Source organism: Platalea leucorodia, assembly GCF_965183815.1.
Source record: "Platalea leucorodia genome assembly, chromosome: 5".
Classification (NCBI taxonomy): Eukaryota; Metazoa; Chordata; class Aves; order Pelecaniformes; family Threskiornithidae; genus Platalea; species Platalea leucorodia.
In genome coordinates, this window is record NC_138827.1 from 37,325,509 (window position 1) to 37,351,953 (window position 26,445).

At 39.4% G+C, this 26,445-nt stretch overlaps 2 protein-coding genes across 2 annotated transcripts in view; both read right to left on the minus strand.

The window, feature by feature from the left end:
* ZNHIT6 (zinc finger HIT-type containing 6) overlaps window positions 1-12,767 on the minus strand; it is a 34,313-nt gene extending 21,546 nt beyond the window's left edge. The window contains exons 1-6 of the mRNA XM_082313621.1: window positions 12,672-12,767; window positions 10,993-11,058; window positions 10,796-10,902; window positions 10,626-10,711; window positions 9,185-9,288; window positions 159-227 (exon numbers count right to left, since the gene is read on the minus strand). Coding sequence (XP_082169747.1) covers window positions 159-227; window positions 9,185-9,288; window positions 10,626-10,711; window positions 10,796-10,902; window positions 10,993-11,058; window positions 12,672-12,739 — 500 coding nt within the window. The 5' untranslated portion in view covers window positions 12,740-12,767. The remainder of the gene's footprint in view (window positions 1-158; window positions 228-9,184; window positions 9,289-10,625; window positions 10,712-10,795; window positions 10,903-10,992; window positions 11,059-12,671) is intronic.
* A 2,562-nt stretch (window positions 12,768-15,329) lies between these two features.
* Window positions 15,330-26,445, minus strand: part of COL24A1 (collagen type XXIV alpha 1 chain) — a gene marked incomplete at both ends in the record, with an annotated part of 153,677 nt that continues 142,561 nt past the window's right edge. The window contains 7 exons of the mRNA XM_082311754.1: window positions 15,330-15,476; window positions 17,152-17,367; window positions 18,442-18,551; window positions 19,942-20,110; window positions 20,876-20,941; window positions 22,003-22,029; window positions 22,126-22,161. Coding sequence (XP_082167880.1) covers window positions 15,330-15,476; window positions 17,152-17,367; window positions 18,442-18,551; window positions 19,942-20,110; window positions 20,876-20,941; window positions 22,003-22,029; window positions 22,126-22,161 — 771 coding nt within the window. The remainder of the gene's footprint in view (window positions 15,477-17,151; window positions 17,368-18,441; window positions 18,552-19,941; window positions 20,111-20,875; window positions 20,942-22,002; window positions 22,030-22,125; window positions 22,162-26,445) is intronic.

Here is a 26,445-nt window from a genome sequence, read left to right on the forward strand (position 1 = left end):
TTTTTTTCAATTTAAATGCCCTTTTAATTAAGACTAAAAATAATATTCGAATTTACCTTGTATAATAGAAATAGATGAAAACTGATCAAAGTATTTTGCAGTTCAATTTCAACAGACTAAGTTAAACTTTATAAAAACCTGTTTTTCAAGGTCTGTACCCTTTTAAAGTGTATTCAGCATGACAGTGAGGAAATACGAGCTTCAAATGCCAGTAGAACTTTTTCTCCCTGAAAAGAAAAAGAAATGCATATTCTTAATGTTAGCTGGTAACTACTACTTGTTTTTTCTATGATAAAGCTCGGTAGCCTACAACATGGGCGCAGAAGAAAACACATAGTCAAGATTTTGAATGGCGTTTTCAGAGAGTAAAAGGGGCATGTAGGGAAGCTGAGAGGCACTTTGAAAGATGCACTGCTCCCAGATCCTGCTGAATTTCAAGTCCTCATGGGATAAAAATCTGTTCCCTACAAAGACAGGTAAGATATCACCAAGATATCAACAGCATTTCACATTTTAAAAGGGATTATCTTCCAGCTGACTTTCTATGTGTATAGCTGCCCTTTAATTTCAGAGAAGGAAAATGCTTTTTGGCTTATCACCCAGGACAGATTGCCAAACCTGTGCAACAGTAATAGCCAGAAGTCCCAGCTGACGCCAGGTTCTACATAAAATAGGTGGCTCGACTTTTCACAGCAGTGATTGCCTAAATAGAAAATATGTCATGGGCGGGGAGGGAAGCTGCATTTTGACATAACATGGGTAACAGAAGTTAGAAAGAATAAATGTCTCACAGAAAGACCAGGAAGCTTTTGGTAGAGACAAAAATTGATGTCATGTTCCCTTCTCCAGTTTGTTAGTTTTAAGACCTAACTTCCCCTTCCAGCTAGCATAATTAATACCTGAGAATAGAAGCTACTGAAGCATGGTTCCAGTGCAGTATCATCTTAAGAAAGGCAGTATTACCTAGAGGATACTTTGCTAGATTAGGAAATCTCTTTTTGCCTTTTTACTCATCTTCAGAAACGCTGCTGAAGTCAATATTGACTTAAGACAAAGCATTTTCCCCGTCATTGCTCCAAATTCTCCCATTTGGTATGGTGAGTGTAACAATAAATATTTTTCTAAAAGAAATCTCCTAAGAAAAAGCACAGTCTAAAAGGTAGGTGCATGGCCCCTTGCTCTGGTTCAGAATTTTACACTCATAAGAAACAGCAAAGATTTGGAAAAGGAAGGAGGGAACTACTACCATTCAGAAATTGGAGGCCAGACATCTATGTGAAGCACAGGAACATCTAATGGTACTCCCCCCCCAGCCCCCCTTTTTTTTTAACTACTTAAGACCTACGTATCATTATATCCAGGATAAACACCATCAGTTATGCAAAGATTCTGGTACTACAATTAAAAGTAAACATGGTGTTGTTCCAACATGTTGTTTAACTTGCCTATCAGGCAGATGAAACATTACCCAGCAGGTTCTAGCTGGCTGCAGAGACAAGTGTACGTGCATCCAGTAGCAAAACACTGAACAAGTTAGCTGCTAAGTTCAATTAACTATGATATCAATTTTTAAATGCAAGCACTTTATTAAAAAAGTGCTCTTATCAAACAGATAATCATTCCCTTACCTAGTTATTCCTAAGAGAAAACTGAGCTTTACAGATGAACTACACTTCCTGTAGCATAAGTAAAATCAGAAGAGTGTTTACCAAAGAGACAGCAAGCAAGAATCCTAGCTCCAAGGAGCTACTAATTAGAATAAAAAGAACTAATGAAGGCCAAGGTCCCCAAAGCAGCACGTGACTCAGCAGAGTTGTGCAGCATGCCTTGGGATTCTTCCCCTCTATCTGGTCATGTTTGTTAAAGCCAAGAATGAGAAAGCCTTCCTTAAATGACAAGGTGAAGTTAGAGCACAACAGGTCTGAAAGAGGTAAGAAGACTGTACGACCAAAGCTGGAGGATAACACAGAAAACATTATTAATTACACAGCATATATAACCAGAAGCTGAAATAGTATCTTGCCTCATGAATTTTATGCTATTTTGCATATTGGTATGATACCGTCTTAGATTACCAAACTGAAAAAGGTTTTGAAATAAAATCGGTGAGTGGAATATTGGAAGTTTTTTGCAAGATGAGTGAAACAAGGTTTTGCAATTCTTCATCTTGACAGCTGAAGGAAGCATCAACACTACTGTATGCATAGAACAAACTGGAATATCAACAGGGTTATGGAACCAGTTCAATTGATTTGCGATTAACAAGCCTGTGATTCCTCTCTCAGACATATGTTAACATCTGGCATTTAACATGGCATGGTATTAATTCAAACCACCTTCTCAAGGAGACTTTAGTAAAAGCTGGTAATCTTTAGACATAGAAACAGGGTCACCATCATTAGCTGCAGGAAACATTAATGAGGGGCACATTTATTAAAATACTTACACGGACTGTTCAGATGAGGTTTTTGATATACATTATCAACTAAAATGAGGCTTTCTAGCATTTTTTCATTTAACTCATCATCTTCCACAAATTTTTCCAAGCAGGCCATGTTTATCTACTCTAAGTGACCAACCTTTCCTGTGATATGGATTTTCTTTCTACAAATTTTTAAATCAGGACAGCCAAAGCAATCGGAGTACTGCAGATCTTCCCCTCCGAAGTGGAAACAGACAAATCAGGACACAGCTCACAGAAACCAGTATGTGGCCTAGAGGGCTGTCTCCAACACAGGCACTTGAAAAAGAAATGTTCCCGAAGTACTTCTAGCTATCTGCTACCTGTTGTTAGAAATACTCTATGTGTCTGCAGAAATGGTTGTAACACAGCACATTCTGATTTCACATGCAAGACCAGTTCCCTGTGGGCTCACTGAGGCAGACTCAGCTCATCACTGCAGCTGTATAATCAGCTTAAGAGGGATCTTTTCAGACTTTCGCCCTCCCTCCCCCTTCCAGGCACAATCTAGTCTGCGGAATAGTGCACAGAAAGAGCTATGAATCAGGGAGCCTGAACATCGAAGTTAAAAAGATCATTGCTTGTCAAAAAGTTTCACTTTGGAAAATCAGAAATGTTGATTTTTTTTCAGCATGCTAATACCGAAACTACAGTTACTTAATCTCTCTTCAAAGTACTCTTGCCTGACAGTAAATGGCAAGCGGAAAGAGGTAAGATAAAGAACTGTGTAGAAGGAGGCAAGGAAAAAAGAAGCTTAGAATTGAAATAGCCTCATTCTCTTCGCTGTACAATGAAGTCTTGAAAAACAACCTGCTGGGTGCCTGTTAGTAAAGTGAAGCATCCCTCACCATCACTGATGCCTGCCCAGTTAGAGAACTTGATGTCAACTGTAGATGCTATCAAAGCTGCTTCACAACAAGTTCTGATTAAAATTAGATATCCTGGCTCCAGATCTCACTGACTTCATTTTCCATTATGGCTCACTGGGGTAGTATTTCCTTCAAATACAACTGACATGTACTATGTTCATTTTCTAAATGAAAATGCTTAATTGAGTAAGTCATCTGCGGTTGAGTAAGAGCTCACTGCATGAAGTCTTCCATGCTGCTCAGCTGCCATGGAACGCCACTCCACGGTTTTCTTGAATACCAAGGCACTGACTATAAAACTACTAAATGGCAGAGATCTGGATGAGGCACAAGCACATCCTTGATGTCAGTAAAAGCAGCATCACAGCCCATCCCTGCATTGCTTGGCTTCATATCCTGTTCTGGCTGCTTCAGAAGCATGGAAGCTGATCAGAGGGAAAAAGAGGAGCCAAGCACCTCTTCCCCTGTGTGAGATGTAGCTGCAAGTTATGTTCAGAAGTGCACAGGCTGTTTTGCAATCGCTGTTCTTCTAAAGAAAAGTAACTGTCTCCCTTTCATTTCTCCTAAAACTTAAAAAAAAATATTTTCTATAATCAACTGTAGTTTTCACAGAACTACACGTAAATTTTTACATTTTTCACAGCAACAACTGAAAGATTTTTATTTCTGATGTTACAAAGACAGCAGCAGTATATACAAAGTGGCTGTTACCTTCAGCTCGCTCTCAGGACAACTGCAAAAATTCTGACCATCTTTTATGGTGCAGTACCTACGAAGATGCTCCAAGTACTGGGGGTGTAGGCAGTACAGCTGTGGGGAATTAAAGGACAGATCTACAAAGGATTCTGGGACTTGGACATACCAGTTAAGTGCCTTGGCAGATTTTTAGAAGGGTCCAATATTTACATATTTCTTAAAACATTTATGAAATATCTCATAAAGCTTAACTTTCTTACCTAGGTTTCCTCTGAACAGTCAATTTTGCCTAGATTGCAGTAGAAGGTTTTATGTATATAAAACCTTTTTAAATGTGTGTGTGTATATATATATATGTAAAATAAAATATATATCCACAAAAAAATCCAAATTCATCACATCTTAAAATACCAATTGCAGTTCTGGCTCTACAGAAGTACTTCACTTCCAGCCTGTCAAAGACAGCGATTCACTGATGATTTTGTTTCTATTCAGCAACTAATATTCTTAAAATGTTTTAAAAATAGGATACAGGACATCCTACATCCAAACCCAAATACTGTAGTATTTCCCATGTTATTCTGAATTGATAAAAGACATAAAAAGGACATAAAGAAGTTTAATGAAGGACCAGTTATCCTTTAACTTGACAATACCCAGTACTCTCACCTAATGCACTGAAGTTTAATTGAAACACTGGGCATTCAGTATCTACACCTTTGGATAATAATGCCTTTCTCAACTTTCTTAAGCAATGAAGATTCAGCCAAAGTAAGTGACTAGATTCTTTTATGGATTAAAAAAAAAAAAATTAAAATAAGAGAACACTCAGAAGCCTGATGATTTCATCCCCCCTGCCCCCCCGAACTCTGTGTTCCAAGCGCCAAATTGACTTTGTGGCACTTTGAACAACACAACACAAAAGAAGATGTCTTGTTTTCTTGAAACTTGGTCAAGCTAATTCCTGGATTTGATGCATAAACATTAAAACTGAAATATTTCTACTGAAAGTTCATATGTTTCCTAGTTACAGTAAACAGCAAGATAATCAATGAAGAAACTGAAGCACGCTTCCTTTGCAACACATATGGTCTTCTATCAAGGGGCCTCCCAACAGCAGGAGATGTTACTAACCATATGTGTTGCAATAATCAAAAATGCCGGGCTTGAACTGAAAGTCCTGTGTAAATTAAAGGGACACTGTGAAGGCCGAGTAACCCAAACTGTAATAATCATTAAAGAATAAAACTGTCCTCTAACTTCTGCAAATAAACAAAATTACCATCAGATTCACTATGAGAATAAAACATTTCAGTTGCTAAAAAAAAGAAAAAAAATCTCAGTTGCAGAACTCAGTACTCATCTTCACATGGGGATATTCTGAAAAGCTACTGATTTACTGAAATGCATGAACATCCTGCTCTCTGATCACTCCACAGTAGCATTCCTTTGCCTGGGAACTTACTTTGGTGGGTCCTACAAAGCAAGCAAAACTATGTACTAAGAACTAAATTCAAGTTTAACAGCTCCAACAGTGTAATATTAGCCCAAAACCCAGCTCAAATAACTCCTTGGTAAATTCTCAAAATCAGCAACACTTCAAACAATTAATTTTAATTACCCCCACCTAGCTAAGGATTAGAGTTGACATTTTAGGGCTTTCAGGTGTACCTCAAAGTAGCTTCTGTAACACTAATGATCTCTTAACTGATGCTAATCCCAAATTTCCACACTATATTTTGTTCTCAGAACTAAATCAAAGAAGAGAGATAACGAAAAAGATTCCTTCTTCTCCCACATATATCATCTGATCAAATACTCCCAAGCTGCAGGCATGCCTTCCACCAGGGAAGGAGACTTGTAGCCCTCTGGCCCCTCTTGGTGGGGAGGAGAGGTAAGAAGTATTTTGTCTGGGAGGTGCTGTGAACTTAGCGAGGAGGAAGCTGGGTGGAGATGGCTCTGACAGTGTAAGCAGCAGGGAGGGCTGGAGCAGGGCAGCACAGACTGCAGAGCTGCACTCACCCATTTCAGCTTCTCACGGCTGCCATTAACTCCCACCAGGGAACCAAAAGCCATGGAGTTGCAAGCTCCGTCCCCTCTTCCCATTTGCCCTCCTGGCTGGAGCTCCCCAGTTGCTGCCCCAGCCCTCGTACCAACCTGGTCACATTCTCCACCCCTTTCCCAAAGGCTGCCTATTCCCGCAGGCCACCCCAACTCCACAGCAGCACGTGTCCAGAAGGGGAGCTATCACTTCTATTGGAAAATAAGGGCATCACAGGAAAGGCAGGGTGAAACGCAGCATATTAAAAATAATTTGCGAATAAGGCGTCCTAAACCATCTCTAAGTCAGACACCACATGCGTTCACAAACCAGACTCAGACTCTACTTTCTAATAACCCTCCATTATCTAATAATATTACCAGTTAGTCTAGTCCATGGGTTGCCCAGCATTGGCACGTATGCTTTCACAACACCGAATTTAGCAAACAAACTAATGGAACCCAGGAAATGAAGAGTCTGGTTAACACATCCAAACAACCACTGATCTGTCCTCCAGAGCTGGCACGGGCAGGGGATGATACAAGAATACATCTTGTACTTCCTAGTTTTGGATTACTCTGATTCCTGCCTTGTACGGCCTAACAGCTTGGCTCACACAGAGAGCGTGAAGAGGACATCAGACAAGACTGTTTGCAGCCTTCCATGCGCATATGTAGAGCAGCTTCGAACATCCATCCTCTGCAGCAACGCCTCTGCAAATCTCGTCTGACAAGCAGCGTGAGAAGGGGTTCAGATCTACAGAAGAGTGGACACACCAGACCCAGGCCCCTGTCAGGTGTTAAGCTTATATAAAGCAAGTATTTGCACAGCTCTACCCCATTTGAACATAATATTCAACAAAATGTCATGGGTGTCATGACATCACATGGGATAGGTGTTAAATGGCTGATACTCGCTGGTTCGATCAAACCTGAGGTTTGATTCCTCAGGAACACATGTAAGGAGAGTAAGCAAAACATGTCAATTAAAAAAAGAAAAAACAAAAACAAAGGTGAATTTTTAATCTGCATCACTGAATTCAAACAGCCCATTGCTGCGTGAATAACAGTAGCAGCAAAAGAATGGAAACGTGTCCTTTGTGCAGTACTCACTGAGCATATTCCATGCCCTTGGACAGCATTTACAGGAAAGAGATGGTTATTTCCTATCCTCTTATGAAGAGGGAACGTTATGTTCCTTCTGATGGGATGTGAAAGTCCCAGAAAGGCTAGCATCCCAAAACAACAACAAAAAATACCCCAGGACTTTACGATTGACAAAAAAAACCCAGTAAGGCATTCTCCCAGGCGGCCTATGAAATACCTCCGTGCTTATTTGCCAATAAGTCACCTTCCTTGCACCATCCTCTTAGTTTTTAAATCTGCTTCTGTTAAACAACATAAAGCACGACACGCATGAAAGTGTAATCTGCTCAAAGGTAAATTCATTCTCAACACAAGCTACACTTCAGTATGTACCCAAAAAGGCTTTCTAGAGAAAAAGAACTGAAAAACATGGTACATGAGGGCAAATTTCTGTCAGCACAGCATTGTACCATGCCCAGGATCTTCCCAATCTTCCCAATCTCCCTGTATCTGTGCCTTTTATGTTCTTCTGCCCTTCTCTTAGCTACTGATCCCGGCATCCCTGGGCTTTCTGCACTTGCTCTGGCTCTTAAAGACTACTCCTCACCTTGTAGTACTCCTAAGGGTGTTCATGTTGTTTTATCCACAACATTGAGGAAGTTCCCCAGGAAAGTTAAACTCAGCTCTAAGTCTGAGATATTTCAACAGCATGAGACTAGCAGAAGGTGTCTGTAAAAGGTAGAGCATATAGCCAAGGAAAAGAAAGTCAGTGCAGAGGCAGACAGCCTCTGCTTGCATGACTAACATGTGCAAGGTTTGGGGCTATCCCCTGGTCTGTTCTGAGGGGAGAGCCTCAGCAATGTATAAATTAGGGGTAGAGGAAGGAGAAAATGCCCCAGATTGCCTTTCTTTCCATTGATCCACCCTGGGTTTTCTCTAGCAGAACTGGTAAAATATGTAACTTTAAAAGGTTACACTTCTACACCTGTTTTATGCCTTATGTTCTGCTAAAAATTAAGATATCTGCAAAACCAAAAACCTGTGCTTTTGCCCCAGAACAAAAGAAACGATACAGGCAAGGTTGTTGAGCTGTTTTACAGGTTGGTTATTACTTTGTCAGAGAGAGACACCTGGTGGCTAGTCAGTCCTCAGCCATCGGCACCTTGCCCTGCCAGACACTGCACTTTACACCATGGCTTGTACATCTGAGAGAAGAGAGAGAAAAACGCATCCTGAAAGCAGAACTTGCCACCAAAACTGCGACCATGAAGAAAACAAGTGGAGGATAGCTGGCACAGCTGATTACTGTGAGAAGCTCAGAAGGCATTTATATTTGCTCCCAGTAGGTCATCAAGCTGAACTCTAGGTCTGTTTCCTGCCATAATGAAATAGTTTGTAATTTTTTTTTTTTTTTTACTGTGAAAATACTTTAAAATACAAACTCTGGATATCAGATAAAACCCACAGAGTGGATAAAGGGAAGAACACTTGAAGTCTTCTTAGCTTTTTTCCTGAATTCATCTGTCTGCCTGCACTTGTCTCTCTAAGCTGTGCTGTATCAAGCATCCACATCCTCCAGCATAGCAACTCCTAACACGGCACGCAACAGAGATAACTGTATTGGAAGCACCTCTTCAGACTTAAAGTCAGCCTTTTCAGAGAGAGGGATTTTTGCAATCATTCTACATCAATCCTCTGTCATAAACCTTTAAAGAAGTGTTTTCTTTTTCCAGCAACAAAACTCAATGTTAATTAAAAGATGGAAAACCGCAACAGCACTGATTCCTCCTCCTGTTACTTAATGTTGGTATTTTTCAAAACAACGCATGAATTGCATGAGCTGCTAAACTGAGCTCAAAGAGCCTAAAAAATGAAAAGCTGCAGCAAGAAATATTAAATCTAGATAGCTTTTGTAAAAAAAATCGTGCATCTAACAGATTTTAAAAGCAAGCATGTTGGTATGAATTCAGATTCTCATCATTATGCATTCAGTGAAAACAAAGTATTGCTGACTAATCAACTAAAGACTCACATGAAATTGAAGGTGGTTGAATTTTCTCTTCTTTTTGTAAATCCAACGGGCAGCGTTCTCAGGTCAATATTACACCTTCGAGCTTTGTTTCTCAAGCAATATAACTAGTAAAAAATAAAAACGATTTTTTTAAAAAAAAAATTGAATAATATATTCAAAACCTGAAAGTTAAACAATAAAAGAGTAATGCTGACAGGAATTATAGGAAAATTGTAGAATAGGCCACATTTAATGAAGTACTTTCTTTGACTTTTAAAAAAACCCATCATGTATGAAAAAATTAATAAAGGAAGCCTAGAAACTATCTATCTGAAACATTTTCAGGTGAAGTTTTTCCATGGTTAAAAAATAACATGCCAATGACCTCTTTACAGTACAAGTCGTTTAACATACCGTAAAAGCCACAGCCAGCCGTTGAGGGTGTAATACCACCCACAGAACTGTTTTTTGGGCTACCACTCAGCTAGCAGAAGGGATGCACAAGCACCATCTCAGCCACTCTGACAAATTCCGATTTGGAGGTAGCACTAAGGATGTCATCCCGTGTCACGCCTAGTACCACACCCTAAGACCTGCTACCTAAGTAGCATCTCACCATCTTCAGCGCATGTTTTCAAGACATCATGGTGATAAGTACACACACAGAGTATGACTTCTGCCTGAAAGAAAGCTGGACTCTCCGGGATTTACTTTGTCATCAACATGAGTTCTTTCCAACTGAGTTTAGTGCTATATTTAAAGATATCTTCACAAGACTGGAATACAACATGGCCCTGGTGCCTTTCTGTGACATATCAATGAGTCAAACTATTTTGGAGCGGATTTTGTTTTTCTTTTTTTTTTTTTTCCCCTCCCCTTTTTCATCTTGGTCTTCACAGTTTATCGTCATAGGACTTGCAGGAAATGCCATACATTTCTGTGATCTCACTAATGCTTTACTGGAATTGAAGGCGTTTCAACAAAAGTCCTCTCTCACCCTTATAAGGCTGGCTTTTACTTCATTGTTGCTTATTCTTTGCAGAACTCTAGTTGCTTTCATTTGGTATATGGGGAAGCATGTTATAATTTTTAGGCAATCAATAAATTCATTGTTTACCTGGGAATTTTGTACTTAAAAATTCAGAAAAGTTGTGGAGGTGAAAGGAAGCGTTCAGGCTTTCTTAACACACATCTATCACCAAACAGCAAGAGTCGTCATGCATCAATTTTAAGAACGTACACTGTTAGCAATTTATTCTTCTAAACAATTGGACATAGCCATCAATACTATTGTTACACAAACCTAGAGACTTTTTTTGATTTCTGGCTCTAAAATTCAGGGTGATTCACACCTTCATAAGAGAGGTATCAACTCTGAAATTTGGATTGGGACTGCCTCAGTGGGAATTCAAAGGTAGTCAACCCTATCTCCAACAGACCAAGTTGCTAATTTAAAACTTACAAGTTTTTTTGCTGCTGGACTATGCACAGTAGGATGCCGAGCAGCAGCATCAGCTGTCCTTCCTACATCTTCCAGGAAACGATAATCTGAAGGTAAAAAAAGAACAAGGAAAAATGTAGTGCTAACCTAGTGAAGCCAATGAATTTTAAAAGCACAAGGAATGTTCTTACCGCTCAAAAGGTTTAAGTCGGTGAATTCATTTACAGAGACAAACGCTGTTTTATCCCTGACTCCATTACAGCTCAGCGCAAGCTTATGCTTCTTTACACACAACAGACTGAAATGACAAAAAGAAAAACATTAATATGCCATGTACAGCACGAGTAGGGGAAAAAAACCAAAACAATTTAATTCAGATAATAGATACCTGCATGAATATTTCATACATCGTGGACATCTGTACTTAGCTTCCTCTTCACTACATGTTTCACATCTGAAAGAAGTAAAAAATACCTCTTAATAAAGCGGCATCTTTGTGCCTGACTGGTCTGGGAAAGTGCCTGCTCAACAACCAGGCACTATGGTGCCATCAATTGGCATTTTCAGGAAAAGTTATCTGAACCTTGAAAGAAGAAAGAAAAAATACAAATACCCTGGATTAGGTAAAGCGGCAGACAAAATAACGCAAGCTATGGAGAATATCTCCAAACACATACAGGGGTCTTACCTGCATTAAAAGACACCGCAGATGCTTGAAAAAAAGAAAAAAACCCCAAACAACTATGCTAACTGCAGAGTTGGAAGCACAGCAAGGCTGTATCAGTTTATGCTTTGTGGCCTGGTTGTATCAGTGCCTTTCTCCATTTACATCACCTGTTATGTGTATCGTACCATGCTGGCTGATAATGCTCCCAGTTTTAGGCAGGTGGAAAATAAATGCCAAGGATTCACACTGAAACCTGAACACCGCATCCCATTTTTTCAATGAAACAGAAAGACCATGCCAATATAGTCAGCAGAACTCCTGGCTGTTAGCAGTACAAACGCCAAAGTCAGGGAACCTCTCAGGCACAACGTGTAAGCTTGATGAATATAGCTAACAAATATTATCTCATTAGAAAAAATCCTCTACAAATATAATCTTCTGCTTTTTAACCAGGCTATCGCAACAGATGTTTCTATTTTTTGGAAAAAGTTCTTACATATTAACTGAAACAATCGCCACTTTTCATTTATTTTAATTCCGACAAACAGGGAAGGGAAATGACCCTCGCCCCGCGTCAGTAAAGTTTTCAAGAATGGCGCAAACCCACCACGTTCAGCTACTAGAGGAAAAACGTAAGCCTCGGAACACCGTTCCTCCTCTCCCCACCACACGCTCGCTGCCAGCTGCCGGGGGAAGCGTGAAGGCCAAGCTCAGCAGGACCATCGCTTGACGAGAAGGTGGCTCGCTATACTGGCAGCACGAAGCAGTGTAAGAACAGAACAAAACAAAACCGTTTCATGCGCTGCAAAACAGAAACGTTGAACACTCGGAACACGGATTCTTCTCGTCCTGCAGCAGCGTCCCCGCAGCGCCCCGGGCACGTCAGCGGCTCGCTGCCACGCCGGAGAGGAAACTTCGCCACGCGTCACCGGCGCGCAGACCCCCGTCACCCGCAACAGCAGAGGCCGCCGCCCAGGACAAAACTCACCCCGCGCCCAGCAACCGACCCCAGAAACTGCCCCGTACCGAGGCCGCGACGCCCACGGCGGAGCAGGCTGCTCCCCTCCAGACGTGCAGAGAGGAGAAACGCGAAGGCGCGGGGGCCGCGGGGCAGGGGACAGCGATGCCGGGCACCTCGGGCACCTGCGCTCCCGAGGCCCCGGCGCCCCCCGGGGGGGAGGCAGGCCCGGCCCGCAGCAGGCCCGGCCCGCAGCAGGCCCCGCGGCGCCGCATGAGGAGAGGCCGGCGCAGCCTTTCCCTTCGGCGGCCCCGCGTTTCCGCGGAGCCCGAGGGAGGCGCACCCGGGGCCCGGCCGGCCGGGAGGCTCGGCGGCCACAGGCCTCTGCAGGAGACCCGAGGGCGCTCCCGGGTACGGCCCTGCACGCCGCCCTCGCCCCTACCTCTGCAGGGACATCTTCCGCCCGCCCGACGGCCGCCGAGGGCTCTCGGGGCCTTCCCGCTCCGCCATGGCTGCGCGGCGCCGCCTCCCCGCGCGGTGCCCGACGGGGCCTGGCCGAGGCGGGCCCGGCCGCGGCCTTTCCTGGGCGGCGGCGCCGCCTGGCGGCCCTCCGGTGGCGGCGGCCTCACCCTGCCCCGGAGCGGGGGAAAAGGGCCCCGCTCCCACCCGCCGCGGGCTGAAGGCGGCCCGCAGGCTGCGGCGCTGAGGGCATCCTCTATCCTTTAGGCTTTGTCCCTCCTGCTTTAGGCTGGGCTTCAAAGACTCGCTTACCAGGTCCTTTTTTATGGAGTTTTAACCATGAAAAATAACAATAAAAGGAAAAGGGATAAAAGGATTCTGACGAAGCCTCTTGTAATCTAGCTCATGACTTGCTCTAAAATTAAGGGTAACAAAGTAGGCAACCACCTCAGAAACCATAAAAAATTAATTGCAGAGTACAGGTACTTGTTAACATTGCGGGACAAAATTGTATGAGATCTCCTGCGAATGCCTGCAGGAACTCCAGTAAAGATGGCCGAATACAAGAGGCTTTCCAAAACGCACACTGCACCACATATGAATATACTGTCAAAGAGGATGCTTTCAGCCAAGCGTTTCTGGCAACCCCCAGCTCAAGCAATGTGGTGCATTGTTATCTGTCAGCGTCCTGCTGCACAAGTTCATTGTGCTGTCTGCACGGGATGGGCATTCTTGCCTCAGTTACAGAAATGCAGATATTTATGTCTGAGCAGCCTTACAATACTTTTAAGCTATTTGTTTTTAAAATACATAATTTCTGAGACATGCTAATATAAACCATAAATAAAAGCTATAAAGAATTTCCAAAAATAGGGCAATGAGGCTAGTAAAATATACATGAAGCAGAACATTTTCTAAAAGATGACTTTCTTACAAAAAAACCTCAATTTGTCAGAACATCAGCTCTACAGTCAAACTAAGAGCAAATGACAAGTGATGCTGTCAGACTGTAACGATCTTGAAAACGCAAGAAGTGAGAAATTTTCCCTAACCTTTATTGTCACTCCATAATCTTGCTTCGTCTTTAGTTTTATCAGATTTTCTCACAGGGAACAAAACCGATGCTTCGATATAAAATGTAAAATGGGATGTAGGCATACGTTACCTTGTAAACGTAAACACTGTCACTCTTGCAGTATTCCATGGCACGAAGCGTGTGCATTTCCCCTTGGTAAAGGAAGCATTGCCACCTAACAAGTACCCTTCTAGAGGATTTTCATTGCTACTAAGAACGAACTACAAAATGAAACAGAACAGTAAAAGACAAATGGATAGCTTGGAAGCTTATTTTATTATACTTTGGTACGTATGGTTTCCTGTGGATCAAGACAGTTAAACAAGTTGTTTGAACACTCCCCTTCTCCCCAGTATGGTTTGGTATCATTTTGCCACGTGCTACTGAGCAGACTTTGGACTGATAACAGATAGAAACGTATCGTTATACAGAATGCTTTTCCTAATGGTAAAATTGTTCTTTTTCTAATACAAAAGATGGTTGAACATTTTAGGCTTCATTTAAAAGAACTGAAATGACCTAATAATGCAAAGAAATGGAATTTCTAGGTTGATGAAATGCTGATTATAATTTAACAGCAGCCATTCAGAAGACATGCTGTAGTAGATTTTTTTCACAAGTTACAAAATATATACACAATATATCATCTTAAGATGCCTTTGGCATTCAAAATGTTAACTGAAGTACAGAATCTAAAACTCAAAACTACTGTAGGTAGCTCTTCTACAACACTTTTTACAATGGCTGTAAAGCTAACTGGTCTGACTATATGCATCATATACAATGTGCTTCTCATATACCATTTCCACAACAGTACATAAAAATATTTTAAACAAGAAATCCACATAAATAATGTTTTCTCTGTAGTGAAGTATGTGACCAACGATTTAAAATAAGTACCTTTACAACAGAAACATATCCTGATGTAACCAGCACATACAGTCTGAAAGACAAAAAGGGACTCAAATAATCTCTGGTAAGGCCACAAGCACCTCGTGTTAGGGAGAGCACCAAGGCAACATGGACAGGAAACACGGAAGAGGTAGTGTGCCATCTGTTAAGATGTACGTGTCCACAAAGGACTATAATAAAACAAGGTTTAAGAAAAGAAGACGTATTGTACTGTGGCATAATTCACTTCTCATATATAAGCTATTGCACATTTAGGAGCATTAGCCAGTATTGCTCCTTAGGATTGTATGTCTCCAGCTTTCCTCGGGATGGGTTTTTTGCAGTGCTGTTAAAAACATTGCTGAGAACACTAGAGGTCCTGAAAAATTCCATGTTCAGATACTCAGTTCCAGGAAATTATGCAAGAAAGCACCAACCAATTTTTTTTTTTTTAAATACTTTATGAAAATTGTTGTAGTCTTTTCTTTCTTTCTTTTCTTTTTCAATGACGTTTCTCCTGAGGAGGAAGTCTTTTTCTTCCTGAGGTTCTTTAACCAACACTGTTTAAAACGGTTCTTCAGTTTCCTACTGATTTTGCCTGCAGTGGATCATTACTTTTGCATTCTATCTATGCAGCAATTCCATGTTGATGCAAAAAAACCCAGGACAGGAACCTTAAAGGAAGCACACTGAACCACTTTCTATGAAGTGCTGCTGTCCCGGTTTGAGATGAGGAAGCGCGTTAACTTGAACAACTGGAAGCTGATTAGTGTCCTGAGTGTGAAAAAAGAACTGTGTTTTATGCCAGCTGCCATCTTCCATCTGCAACACACAGAAGCAGAATATTAGATTCATATCAAAGATGACCTTCAAAACACAAATGGAAATTGTGCTTAAAGAGTAAGAGGAGAAGGAGAAGTGTACAGAAATATTTCTTCTCCCAGCAGTTCCTAAAGAAACTGTGTAATTTAACAAATTTCATTTCTCCCGTGCAATACCATGGGGACTCCTGGCAAAACTGTAACTGTAAAAAAGCCCAGCTCGCAATCCAGCTGGAGTGGATGCAGACACAGTGCGACATGGCTCAGAGCAGAGCGCCTGTCACTTTGCAAGCAGTCCTGGGCTCATATAGACTCACATCTCTTGCTAAATTCACCTCCAAATCTGACCAGTAGGTCTCAGGTTATGAACTCTACAGGCACTTGAATGACTTTGTCCTTGAAGAATAATCATGGGGAACGAAAGCTGCGTTTTTGCCATGAACTTTGTATCAATTATTCTAATCCTTTAAAAATCTCAGTAAGAAATTGATACCTCATAAAAATTATAAAATGACATTATAACATTGTTTGAGGCTGGGAGTGCCTTGATGTTTGCCATCACTCCATTCTTAAAAGCCATCAAGTACAGTGGACACCACGGGAAAGTGAAACCCCTGCAGAGAGGGAAATGTGTGAGATTCTGCAGCAGATCTGTACAATACATAGTTTCCCACAGAAAGAGCGACAGACCTCGTAGAATCTCACAGAAAAATGGCACTTCGCAATAGCCAGCACTGTATGCGTTAATTTTTCTCAGGGATTAAAACAGTCCCAAACACACTGGGAGGTGGGGAGAAGGGGCTTCAATGGCCATACCTTAGCTGCATGACACAGGCTAGAACATCTCATTAGTGTGTGCTAATAAAGGTTGGAAGCATAACAGCTTCGAAGTGCCTCAATAAAACCACTTTCTGTCTTGAGATTAAAAATCTCACTTGACACCTCTGCATCGATATGGAACCGGTCTCTTGTCTTTCATTATTTTAAATGAAAGTAGAGCTATAAAATACTGAAAGTGTAAAGTGCTTGTCTCCTGTATTTCATAGTGTTCTACCAAGACATGTACCAAATGGCTCACATCTTGGTGAGTGGAGTAATCTAATAAGCATTAGAAAATTAATAAGCTCTTCCAATTTTTCCTAAATACAAATATGATTTAATGTTTTAGTTAGCAGTGGAGTCTATTTCCAATCATCATTATTTTATTAAATAACCAAACAATTGACTCATAGTCAATGAATCGAAAGATATTTACTTGTCCAAAAAATAATTTCCAGCCTGTTTGAACCTGAGATTTTGTGTTAGATAACCTCAACAGAACTCTTACTGAAGACTGAATTTTCATTTTGAGAGTAACTGTTCCTAAAGTTACCTGGAGGACCTCCTTACTTCTGTTCTGATCTCTCTCCAGTGTCTTAGTAGAGTCTTCAAATACGTGACACTCAATGTGAACAGCAAGTATAGATACCCTGTATTACTCCAATTGCTTTTACATTTGGGTAGATGTTGAAATCAATATCAAAAGGTTGGCATATAGAGACATATGCAGAACAACGTAAGAAGTGAGCTTTAAGGGATGTGAATCTAAATGATTGTTATTTATTTGCAGAAAGTTAGTAACGTCTAAACAGTAACTCCATATGGTTTTAAAAATGCTAGTGCTAAAAGGTATTTACCATGCATTCATCCATAAGCACCTTCGGTTCAAGTAGCGTATTTGCTTTAAATATTTGACCATTCCATCCTTTGAAGCTAAGAGACGTTTTCTGGCCACCTACTTTATTTAATCTCCACATTGGTGTGTTCAGACAATGAACTGTGATGCTATGGGTTGCTTCTGAGCTCAGTAAATGAAGGAAGTTCATCTGCACTTTTCCAACGCCGAACTCCAGCTAAGTTCCAAGAGAAATGCATCGTTAGACTTAGAGCTGGACTGAGCTGAATGGCCACAGCAACGCAAAACGACGTGCGCGTACATGTGTGGTGTTCAGGCACGGGAGCACGTATACATGTTTATACATTGGGATCAATGCCAAAGAGCACGATTTGTATTTTTCAGGAGAGCTGTTCGGTTCTATTATAGTAATACAAGCTTTCATAGGACATTTTCAAAGATCAAATATAAACATTTGCTAATGCCTACAACATCGTTGAAACACAGCTGGGCAGAAAACACTTTTTAAATAAGGACACTGAAACAAATGATTTTGTGATTCAAACAAAGATAGCAGCAGCAGCTGCTGTTTAGTCTTCTTAGACCACAGGTTCTGGCAATACCTACACCCCATTAAAAATCCAAAAATTTTTAAGCATACTTTGATTTTAGACAGAAAATATAGTTGCTCATTACTCAACAAGAATTTCTCCAGGACTAGATCATATTCAGGGATCTTCCACAAGTAGGAATGCGCATGGGAACTTTATGGTATTTCTGATGCTCTTCAACGACTACAGTATAAGCAAAACTCCACAAATATAAAATTTCTATTCCCAAGTGTTTAAGGACTACATGTAAAAAGGAGCATGGACTAATGACATAAAGGAAACCAGTTTCTGCCTAATGGCATTTAAAAGTAGCTAAGTGTTGAAAAATAGTCATCATTTTCTTCCTTCCCATTGCAATGACCTCAGCATCTCTACACGTAGCTGCCCTGAGTGATGAGTTACTAATGTAGCTTAGAAGCATTTCAGGCTTATTTTTATGCCTTGTATAGAAAAGTATAAAGCAACACAAAATAATTCTATCAGCATGGAAGGTGAGGAAATGAACAAAGTGAGAGTTACACTAACATATATTGTCTCCAGAAAACCTGTAACTTCTGTAACAGAATCTATAACATGTCCTTCCACAAAGATGCACATTAAAACCCCCCTGAAATCTAACATCTTTTCAGGAGTTAAGTAAATACACATTTATTTGTTCAGAGTTCCAGCACATATACAGTCTTGGTGGAAGCAACGCATACCTTTGTCACAGACAGCGGCGTTAAACATGTCTGACCACCTGCAGTGAAGTTGCAGAAAACTTCAATAGCATCAGAAGGACATCCGATATTTGGGTCAATCCAGTATTTTCCTATTAGTATATAATCCCAGATGGAAAATAAAACCAAAATATAATTGTTACTAAACGACTTCCTAAAATATTCATACTTTTTGGCAAGTGTTAGATATATTATCACCATAGCTTCAGTAGGAAAAGAAAGAAAAGGAACATGAAAGTCTTTTCACTGTTATAATTCTACTGATAACAGATACTGAGCAAAATTATCCTAACTATTCAATTTTGATTACATATACAATGACTCTTGAATACTGTCATGGTTTCAAAAATGTTTTCTCTTTCTACAGCTAAATAGTGAGAACAAATGTTATTTCCAGTCTGCTCTTTCTCTATTAAAACTTAACTTTTTTTCTTTGGGCTTGGCTTTACACAGAGAATATATTCAGGACGTGAAATATCAATCTAAATTCTCTTGCTCTCACAGCATCTTGAAGATCCTTTCTTTCTCCGCTATCTTTCTCCTATCAGACATTTCTACATGACATATCCTAGTGATGGTAACAAGGAGTATTTGCCATTTTGAATCCATGGGCTTTGGTCCAATAAAAGAAATAGGACACATGCAAATTATATCAGGATTTAGCTTTCCTTAATTTATGGTTAAATATGGGTGCGCCTGTGCTCTACAATGTATATGGCTGTGTGTAATCCTCTGAAGCAGAGGACTGTATTGGTGACCTCCGTGGCCCTAAAGGACTGAGATTTATTTAGGAGAGCACAGTTCTAATAAGGGTTAGGCTCATCTCTACTAGAGTCTTAAAGAATTGATCTGTCCTTATATATGCCACCGAACAGTGATTTCCGTGTAACCTCTAACTTCATTTCCCATTTTCTCCTTAGCTTGTTAATGCTAATACTTGATAATAGGGATATTTACAGGTACGTGTTATTTTATCAGCCACTCAGAAGCTGAATTATGTCGCAGTATTGACATTACGGGTTTAAATAATTATTTTTGATTTGAAATATTGATTCAGGATCTTCTGGGATACAACAACTGTCGGTATATCTGACAGTGGTAGTATATTGTATACAATTTTCTCATTAGGACTCTAGAAACTGATCCACACAAAATTCATTGCAGATTAGCTATAAATATTTGGGAAACTTTTAATCACAAAATTGGATCCAGTTTCAAATTTTCTGGACACTTTTGTTTACTTTATATTTATAATATGTCTCTAATATCTGTATGATATTAGATAGCTACATACTTTCATCTTTAAAATTCAGAAATTTTATCTTAAATAAAGATAAAATAAAGATAGCTGTGACAGGCACACTGCAACCAAATATAATAAAAAAATCTACACGTTAGACTTTTGATGCAGAAAGTAACATTTGGAAGCAACACATTTCAAAGCCTAGTTGTCTTCGAGCTTTAATTAAAGTGGACACTTACCATCTGCCACTTTCCGTTCACAGTTAAGCAAATCCCTGCAGATGCGTGCTGGGTTATCCCGTGTGCCAAGGGGGTTCTTGATGCTGTGCAGTAAATTGCTAAGGTAGTGCAGCGTTTTGAATATCTCTGTACTGTGATCTAGTAAAGTTACTTCAGTATTCTGGTATTTCTGCCAAGGGCCATTAGCAAATGTGTTACCACAAAGAAGTATCACAACAAAAGTATATGCAGTAAAAGTAAAATGGCCATTGAATAGCCAGACAGAAGCAAAGTATTTATAATGCATGCAATCAGCCATATAAAACAGGGTAAGAATAACATATTCCAATAACCAAATTAGTACATTTTATTAAAATTATCAGAGCAGTGAAGTTACAGGCAGGTTAAGATCATGCAAATACGTCATTATGTCATGTTGACATACAAATGTGGATACAGGAAAAAAAAGAAAAAAGAAAAAAATTAGTGCATTTTTAAGTATACTTAGCAGTTTCAGATTTTGAACAGTGAAATCTACTCTTAGACTTAACCTAGAAAATATATGCAAATGTATTTGACTTCACCTGTGTGAGGAATTTTCTTGTAATCAGTGGGACCACACACTTGCACATATGTCAGTATTTTTTGGATCAAAGCCTAAATGCCACTATCATCATGTGTGGCTGAACAGATACAGTCCACTGTGTGTGACAGTCAATAAATTTCCATTACTGCCAATCATGACAAAAAGGTAGAAATGCTGCTGTTTTTCTTAACTTCATTTCAATTGTATGCTATAAATCCTAGCATGTTTAATTATATTCTACAGTAATTACTTGCTATCCATGATTCGTTTTAAATTAAGTCTTTGTAAAGAAGCCCTGTTCTGTCCTCAAAAAATAGAATTATAATTGCATACCCTATATGACAATATAAATACATTGAAATATATTACCTCCATCTGCAGTGCAGCATTTGACTCAATCAAAGCTTGAACAGCAGCATTGATGTCCACTTGTTTCTGAAAAAAAGATATTTCAGAATATAAAAAGATGAACAGGAATATTCTAAAATGCAGGTGGTAAATTCTTTGAGCACTATAGCAACATACGTGATAGCTCCTTTATTTTGTCATTTTAGAAAAGAATTAATTGTAAACACTTACTTTTAAAATATGATCCTCCCTTCCACTTCCAAAGAATGCAAGCATGCATACAGAAAAAGCATATTTGATTTTTATTAGCACCCCCATACCCAATTTAATGATCATACTCCTGGAAACTGGAAAAAAGATACTCTAATAGTTGTTACAGACTAATGTCCCAACTTATTCCTCCCAGCCATTTAATTTATATACTTAAGAAAACCAATCCAGGTAAGTGTGAAGTGTTATTCCTTTACAGAGAAGCACACAAAGAATATCTCAATCAGCCATCAGCAGCTGACAGATCAAAATATTCTTAATGATGCATGAACAGATACCAAGACTGACAAACTAGCCTCCGCAGGAGGAAGCCCGTTTCTTGCATATCTTCATTCTCTGCACTTTGTGTGATGTATGTACCAGACCCAGACAACAGGTTTGTTTATTTTTGTAGAATTAAGTCACGCAAACATCTAGGTCTTGCAATTTGTTCTCAGATTACATATATCATTACAGCTTCAGGACACTTCAGATATTGAGTCTGTCCTAACTGGCACAATCCCTTAACAAACTAAATCTCTGTGTGTGTATATATATAGGGAGAACATCTGGGCCACAAATAGCACAAAATTTTCTGCTTCTATCTTTCAGAGTGTTCAAATACAGAACTGGAGTAAAACCTTTTAGAGTGTGATGGAGTTAACCCATCTCAAAAGTATGAGTGTTGCCTGTTGAGGGCTCAACAGCATGGCAGAATAGAACTGACAGTGTAACATGCAAGGTTCAAAAAACATATTACTGTAGTAATGGAAGTGGTAGAAAAATGTATTTGCATTTCATGTGCAGTGATGGAACAATCAATGCATTTGAAGAGGATCCAGCTATTTTCACTGTCAAAAAAGGACTGTATTGTAGGTTAGGGTTGTTATAGAACTTACTCTTGGTCCTGGTGGTCCAGGTGGTCCCTGGAAAACGGGAGAAACCAGATGTTAGGTGCTTCACACGTTTATATAATGCAATCACAATGGAAAAATACAGGTGTGTTTTTTTTATGCACTTACGGGTGGCCCTGGCTGGCCCTGAGGTCCCTGAGGCCCCTAGAATAAATGGAGAGAAAATGCAACAGTTATAGGCGAACATCTCCGCTTTTCTATTTATGTATTTTTTAAATCACAAAATGTCACAATGCATACAATAAAGAAAATGTGATACCGGTTTTGGTAAAGCTGTAGATTATTAGTTACTATTGTTAAAGTACCATACTCTGTTAATGTGCAAATATTCCTGTTAGAATTATTGGCTTGTCTGGTTACTCGTTTATCCAATTACTTTTGATATTAAGGAAACATTAGAAGTCATAAAAGTATTAATATATAACGTGCTATACATTGTGCCAGCATTATATGCATGTTGCCAATACCAGTACTACAAGGGATGAATGATCATAAAAGCATTGTAAATAATGTTATGGGTTGTTATAAAAAACTAACTGATCTGCTTTACTCCATGAGTATCTGCTAGGCATTTATTAGCTCCATTTATTAGCAGTGTCAATTTTCAGCCAGAACACGTTATGTTCATTTTTGAACAGTGATACCACAGGCTTCCTTCATATTCAAGAAGTTATGCCCGTATTTCCTCATCATAAGTGGCATCATTTTAGTGTGTAGGATGATGCAGTGGGGAGAAGAGGAGGAGAAGGAACAGCTGCTTTTCCCTAGCTTATAGTGCCTACAATGCACGTAGTCTTAAGTCTAAGTTTTAGGCTTGCCTTGGGGTTGGACATGGACCCTCCCCAAAACAATAACTCCATCTGAATTATCCTTTCTTTGAGCAACTACTTACATTAAGATGGAATGATTATGAGTATTTATGAATATACAGTGATACTTGTGTTTCTGTTAGATTCCCTTCTTCAGTCTCTATATACTCAAAGCCTCTAGGAGCTGCTCTAACATAAACAATAACAAGAACAATGACAAGGAAAAGAATAGATGGCAGTGCCTTAATACGAGCAAAAGACAAGAAGGAGGAATGAAAGGCATAGGCCAGACTTGTGCCATGTATTAGTAAAACCTTTTAATATAACTGGGTTAATTTAAGCAAAACGCTCTTTAGCCAGTGCTGCTTGTACCAATTATTTGAGCACAGTAAGCTGTTCCCGTAAAAGCCCTCTTACACCAGTATGGTCACGCTAGTACTAAGTCTCTGCCAAAACAGAAATAATCTTATCTGACATGGTTATGCTGACAAATATTGCAAAACTGATCTAGTCAAAGAGGTATTAAGTTGTAAATCACTTAATATAGTAATAAGAAGTATTCCTGCTGTGAGATTTCACAGCAAGATCTGCGTGAGTGTCACCGCATGCTACAACCGCTGAACTTGGGCTGTGCTTCAGGCTGCAAGGGCAGCTGGAAATGGTTAAAGAAAGGCCAGATTCAATCTTACATTGATTCATGTATATTTAAAAAAAGGATCTCAAAGCAGATAGGTGCGATTTAGTATTTAAGTCACTGAGGCTCCAAATTTATTAATTTTTAGGAGAATACCAGCTACATTTCTTACTATCTCTAGACATATTCGTAAGGCAAAGCACATGGTAGCTACCAGGGAATGCATCTGTTGGGGGTTACAATAACGTCCAGAGCTGCACAAGTTAAGTGTGCCTGCACATCACCTGCCCTGGCCATGCCAGAGGGGCTCAGGTGCTGGATTATGAAGGGTCTGAAAAGAGGGGGCCATCACGTAATTCCTAGCACCAGATCTATACCAACAAGGCTATGTTGAGGGACTGCAAATGACTTTTGAGACTGACACCCATGATTTACACATGTTCTTTGGAGAACAGGGGAGAATCAAAATTGGAGCAATTTCTGGGTGTTCAGGGAGATGGCGTTCTGATAGTTAACTAAGATGACTTTAATGGCATAAGCTCTAGGGACTGTAAATATTGTCAACTTTTCAACTGATGCATCCTGACCTATTTGTTTATGTTTCATCCACTTGTACTTATAGAAGGGACTCTAAGCCATCTTTTAGGTAAATATTTACTGATATTTTGTAAAGGAATTAATGGCTGATGTTGGAAAATGGAAATCAAAGGATAAGTCATTTTAGCATATACAGTAGTATAGAAAACCCTGTGGTTTCTGTGGCAAGTACACAGCTTCCCTTTACTCTTCTGAGTTTGATTCCTGCCCAGCTTGAAATTTTCTTTGAAATCCTATTACTCTTAAATAGGCATCAAATATTGTTGTTGCTCTTCATTATTACAAAACTGATGAGAGACAAGTTTGCAGAGATGACATTCATTATTTTGGGGTAGTCCCTCAGCTGCTGCAAATCAGCTGGGTCTCACAGAACTACACTGTTGTATGCCAGCTGAGAAGGCTGACCTCCACATTGAATTAATCAGATCAGCAACTCAGGTGCTGTTAGACTGCTGCAGGATACCTTCAATCCCATGTGAATATATTACTGAACTGTATGATCATGCTTGGTGAAGTATGTTTAGTATAACATGAAAGAGGAAGTGTGAAAAAGAAACTCAAGAAATGAATTTGAGAGTGTAAGGACATATTTGTTTATCTTGGGTCAGGACTTGATTAGGCAAATACCAAGTTAAGGCAAGGCACGAAGTCTTCAACAGTTTGTCCCTAAGTAACCACTGCTCTCTGATGAATAGATGTCCTTGTTCTGGGTGCTGAGATTTAGACATTCCAGTGGATTTTTCAGATGACTGAATGCTTCAGTCAATATTCTGTTTTCTTGGCATGTGTCACAATTTTAAGACTCTCAAAGTCTTGGGACGAGAACAGTTCAAATTTATAGTGGTTTCTGAGATAGAACTGAATATTTAAAAAAATCAAAAACTGCACTGTTCCAATGAATTTAAGGTATTTTGCAAAAGAGGAATGTGATTTGTCTTGATTCACTGTCTCCTTGCCAATAAAACCCATGTAAAAAAAGGCAAATATTGAATGCTATTTGTTAACTATAGTAAACTATGTTTGGGGATATTACATTTCTTCAATTCATTAAAACTTCACAGGGCTGTATCAATTACCTTTAGAAGTCTCTAAACTGTAACAAGACTGCACAGAGTGTGTTGAAAATCCTGTAGAGATGTTATAAATGCTCATTTTTTTCTGTTGTAGAGCAGCAAAATAAGGTTAAATTACACTTTTCTTGGATTAACTTAATTGCTAAATGTTTTACTGGAATGTACAGGATTACCTTTACAAATCTACTTAATTTACCCTTTGATCACATTAGAATTTAAGTGAGAAAAGTGTAATTCCAGTTCATAATGACAAAAGCAGAGAATGGAACAGTTAGTTTTAGTGTGCTCTTTAATTATTTAATCACCCAATTTGATTGCTAGTACAGAAGTTCAAAGGCCAAAACTTCAATTTTTTTTCTAATACCAAGGACTTGATTTTACATGCAATGATACATATGCTTAACTTTGAAAACATGAGCAATCCCAAGGACTCCCATATTTTCTATGACTTTTCAAATTTTCCAAGAAACAGAAAGTATTTTTAAAAAAAATGATTAATGTTAAGCTTCCCCTGACCACTTTTGTCATTTTGATGTTACGTCACCATATCTCAGAATGGGTAAAGCCTAATAACATCCTGCAATATAACAGTCTGATGCACAATACAGTGTAGTAGCTGCCATTAATGATTGTAAATCTAAGATAAAAGATAATAATAGAAAGTTACAGATTATGCCCTGTTATATCATATCTTTTTTTCACCTTGAGGATAGTCACGCACTGGAACGCGTTGCCCAAAGAGATTATCCAGTCTCCATCCCTGGAAGTTTTCAAGACCCAGCTGAATAAAGCCCTGAGCAACGTGGTCTGATCTCAGGGCTGACCCTTTTTTCAACAGGAGGTTGGTCTAGAAATGTCTTGAGATCCCTTACAATCTGGATTATCCTATGACTCTATGTTATAATTCATTATGTGACATGTCATGAAATAATATAAAAAAAAAAAAAGAAAATGAAAACACACTTTCAGAAATGTCAGAATTCTGAAACAATATTCCAAAATGTTTCCTGTCTTTTTCTAAATGTTTCAATCACAGTGATATGAATATTTTGAATTGAAAAATAATTTAGATTAAAATTTTTCAACAAACTTGTTTCTGACTCTATCAATTTTTCTCCAGAAATAGCCTACAGGACCTGAACTTTGGTTCACCACTGACTTCAACAAGGAGATACAATTTTACATTCCATGTTTTTCATGGGATAAAAGGATATTTCTTTCTAGTAATGAACACTGTATCCCTGACAGACTAAACACTGTAACTAAAACTTGGACTGCTACAAAAAAGTTAAAGTTTTTGTGATTCTAGGAAGAA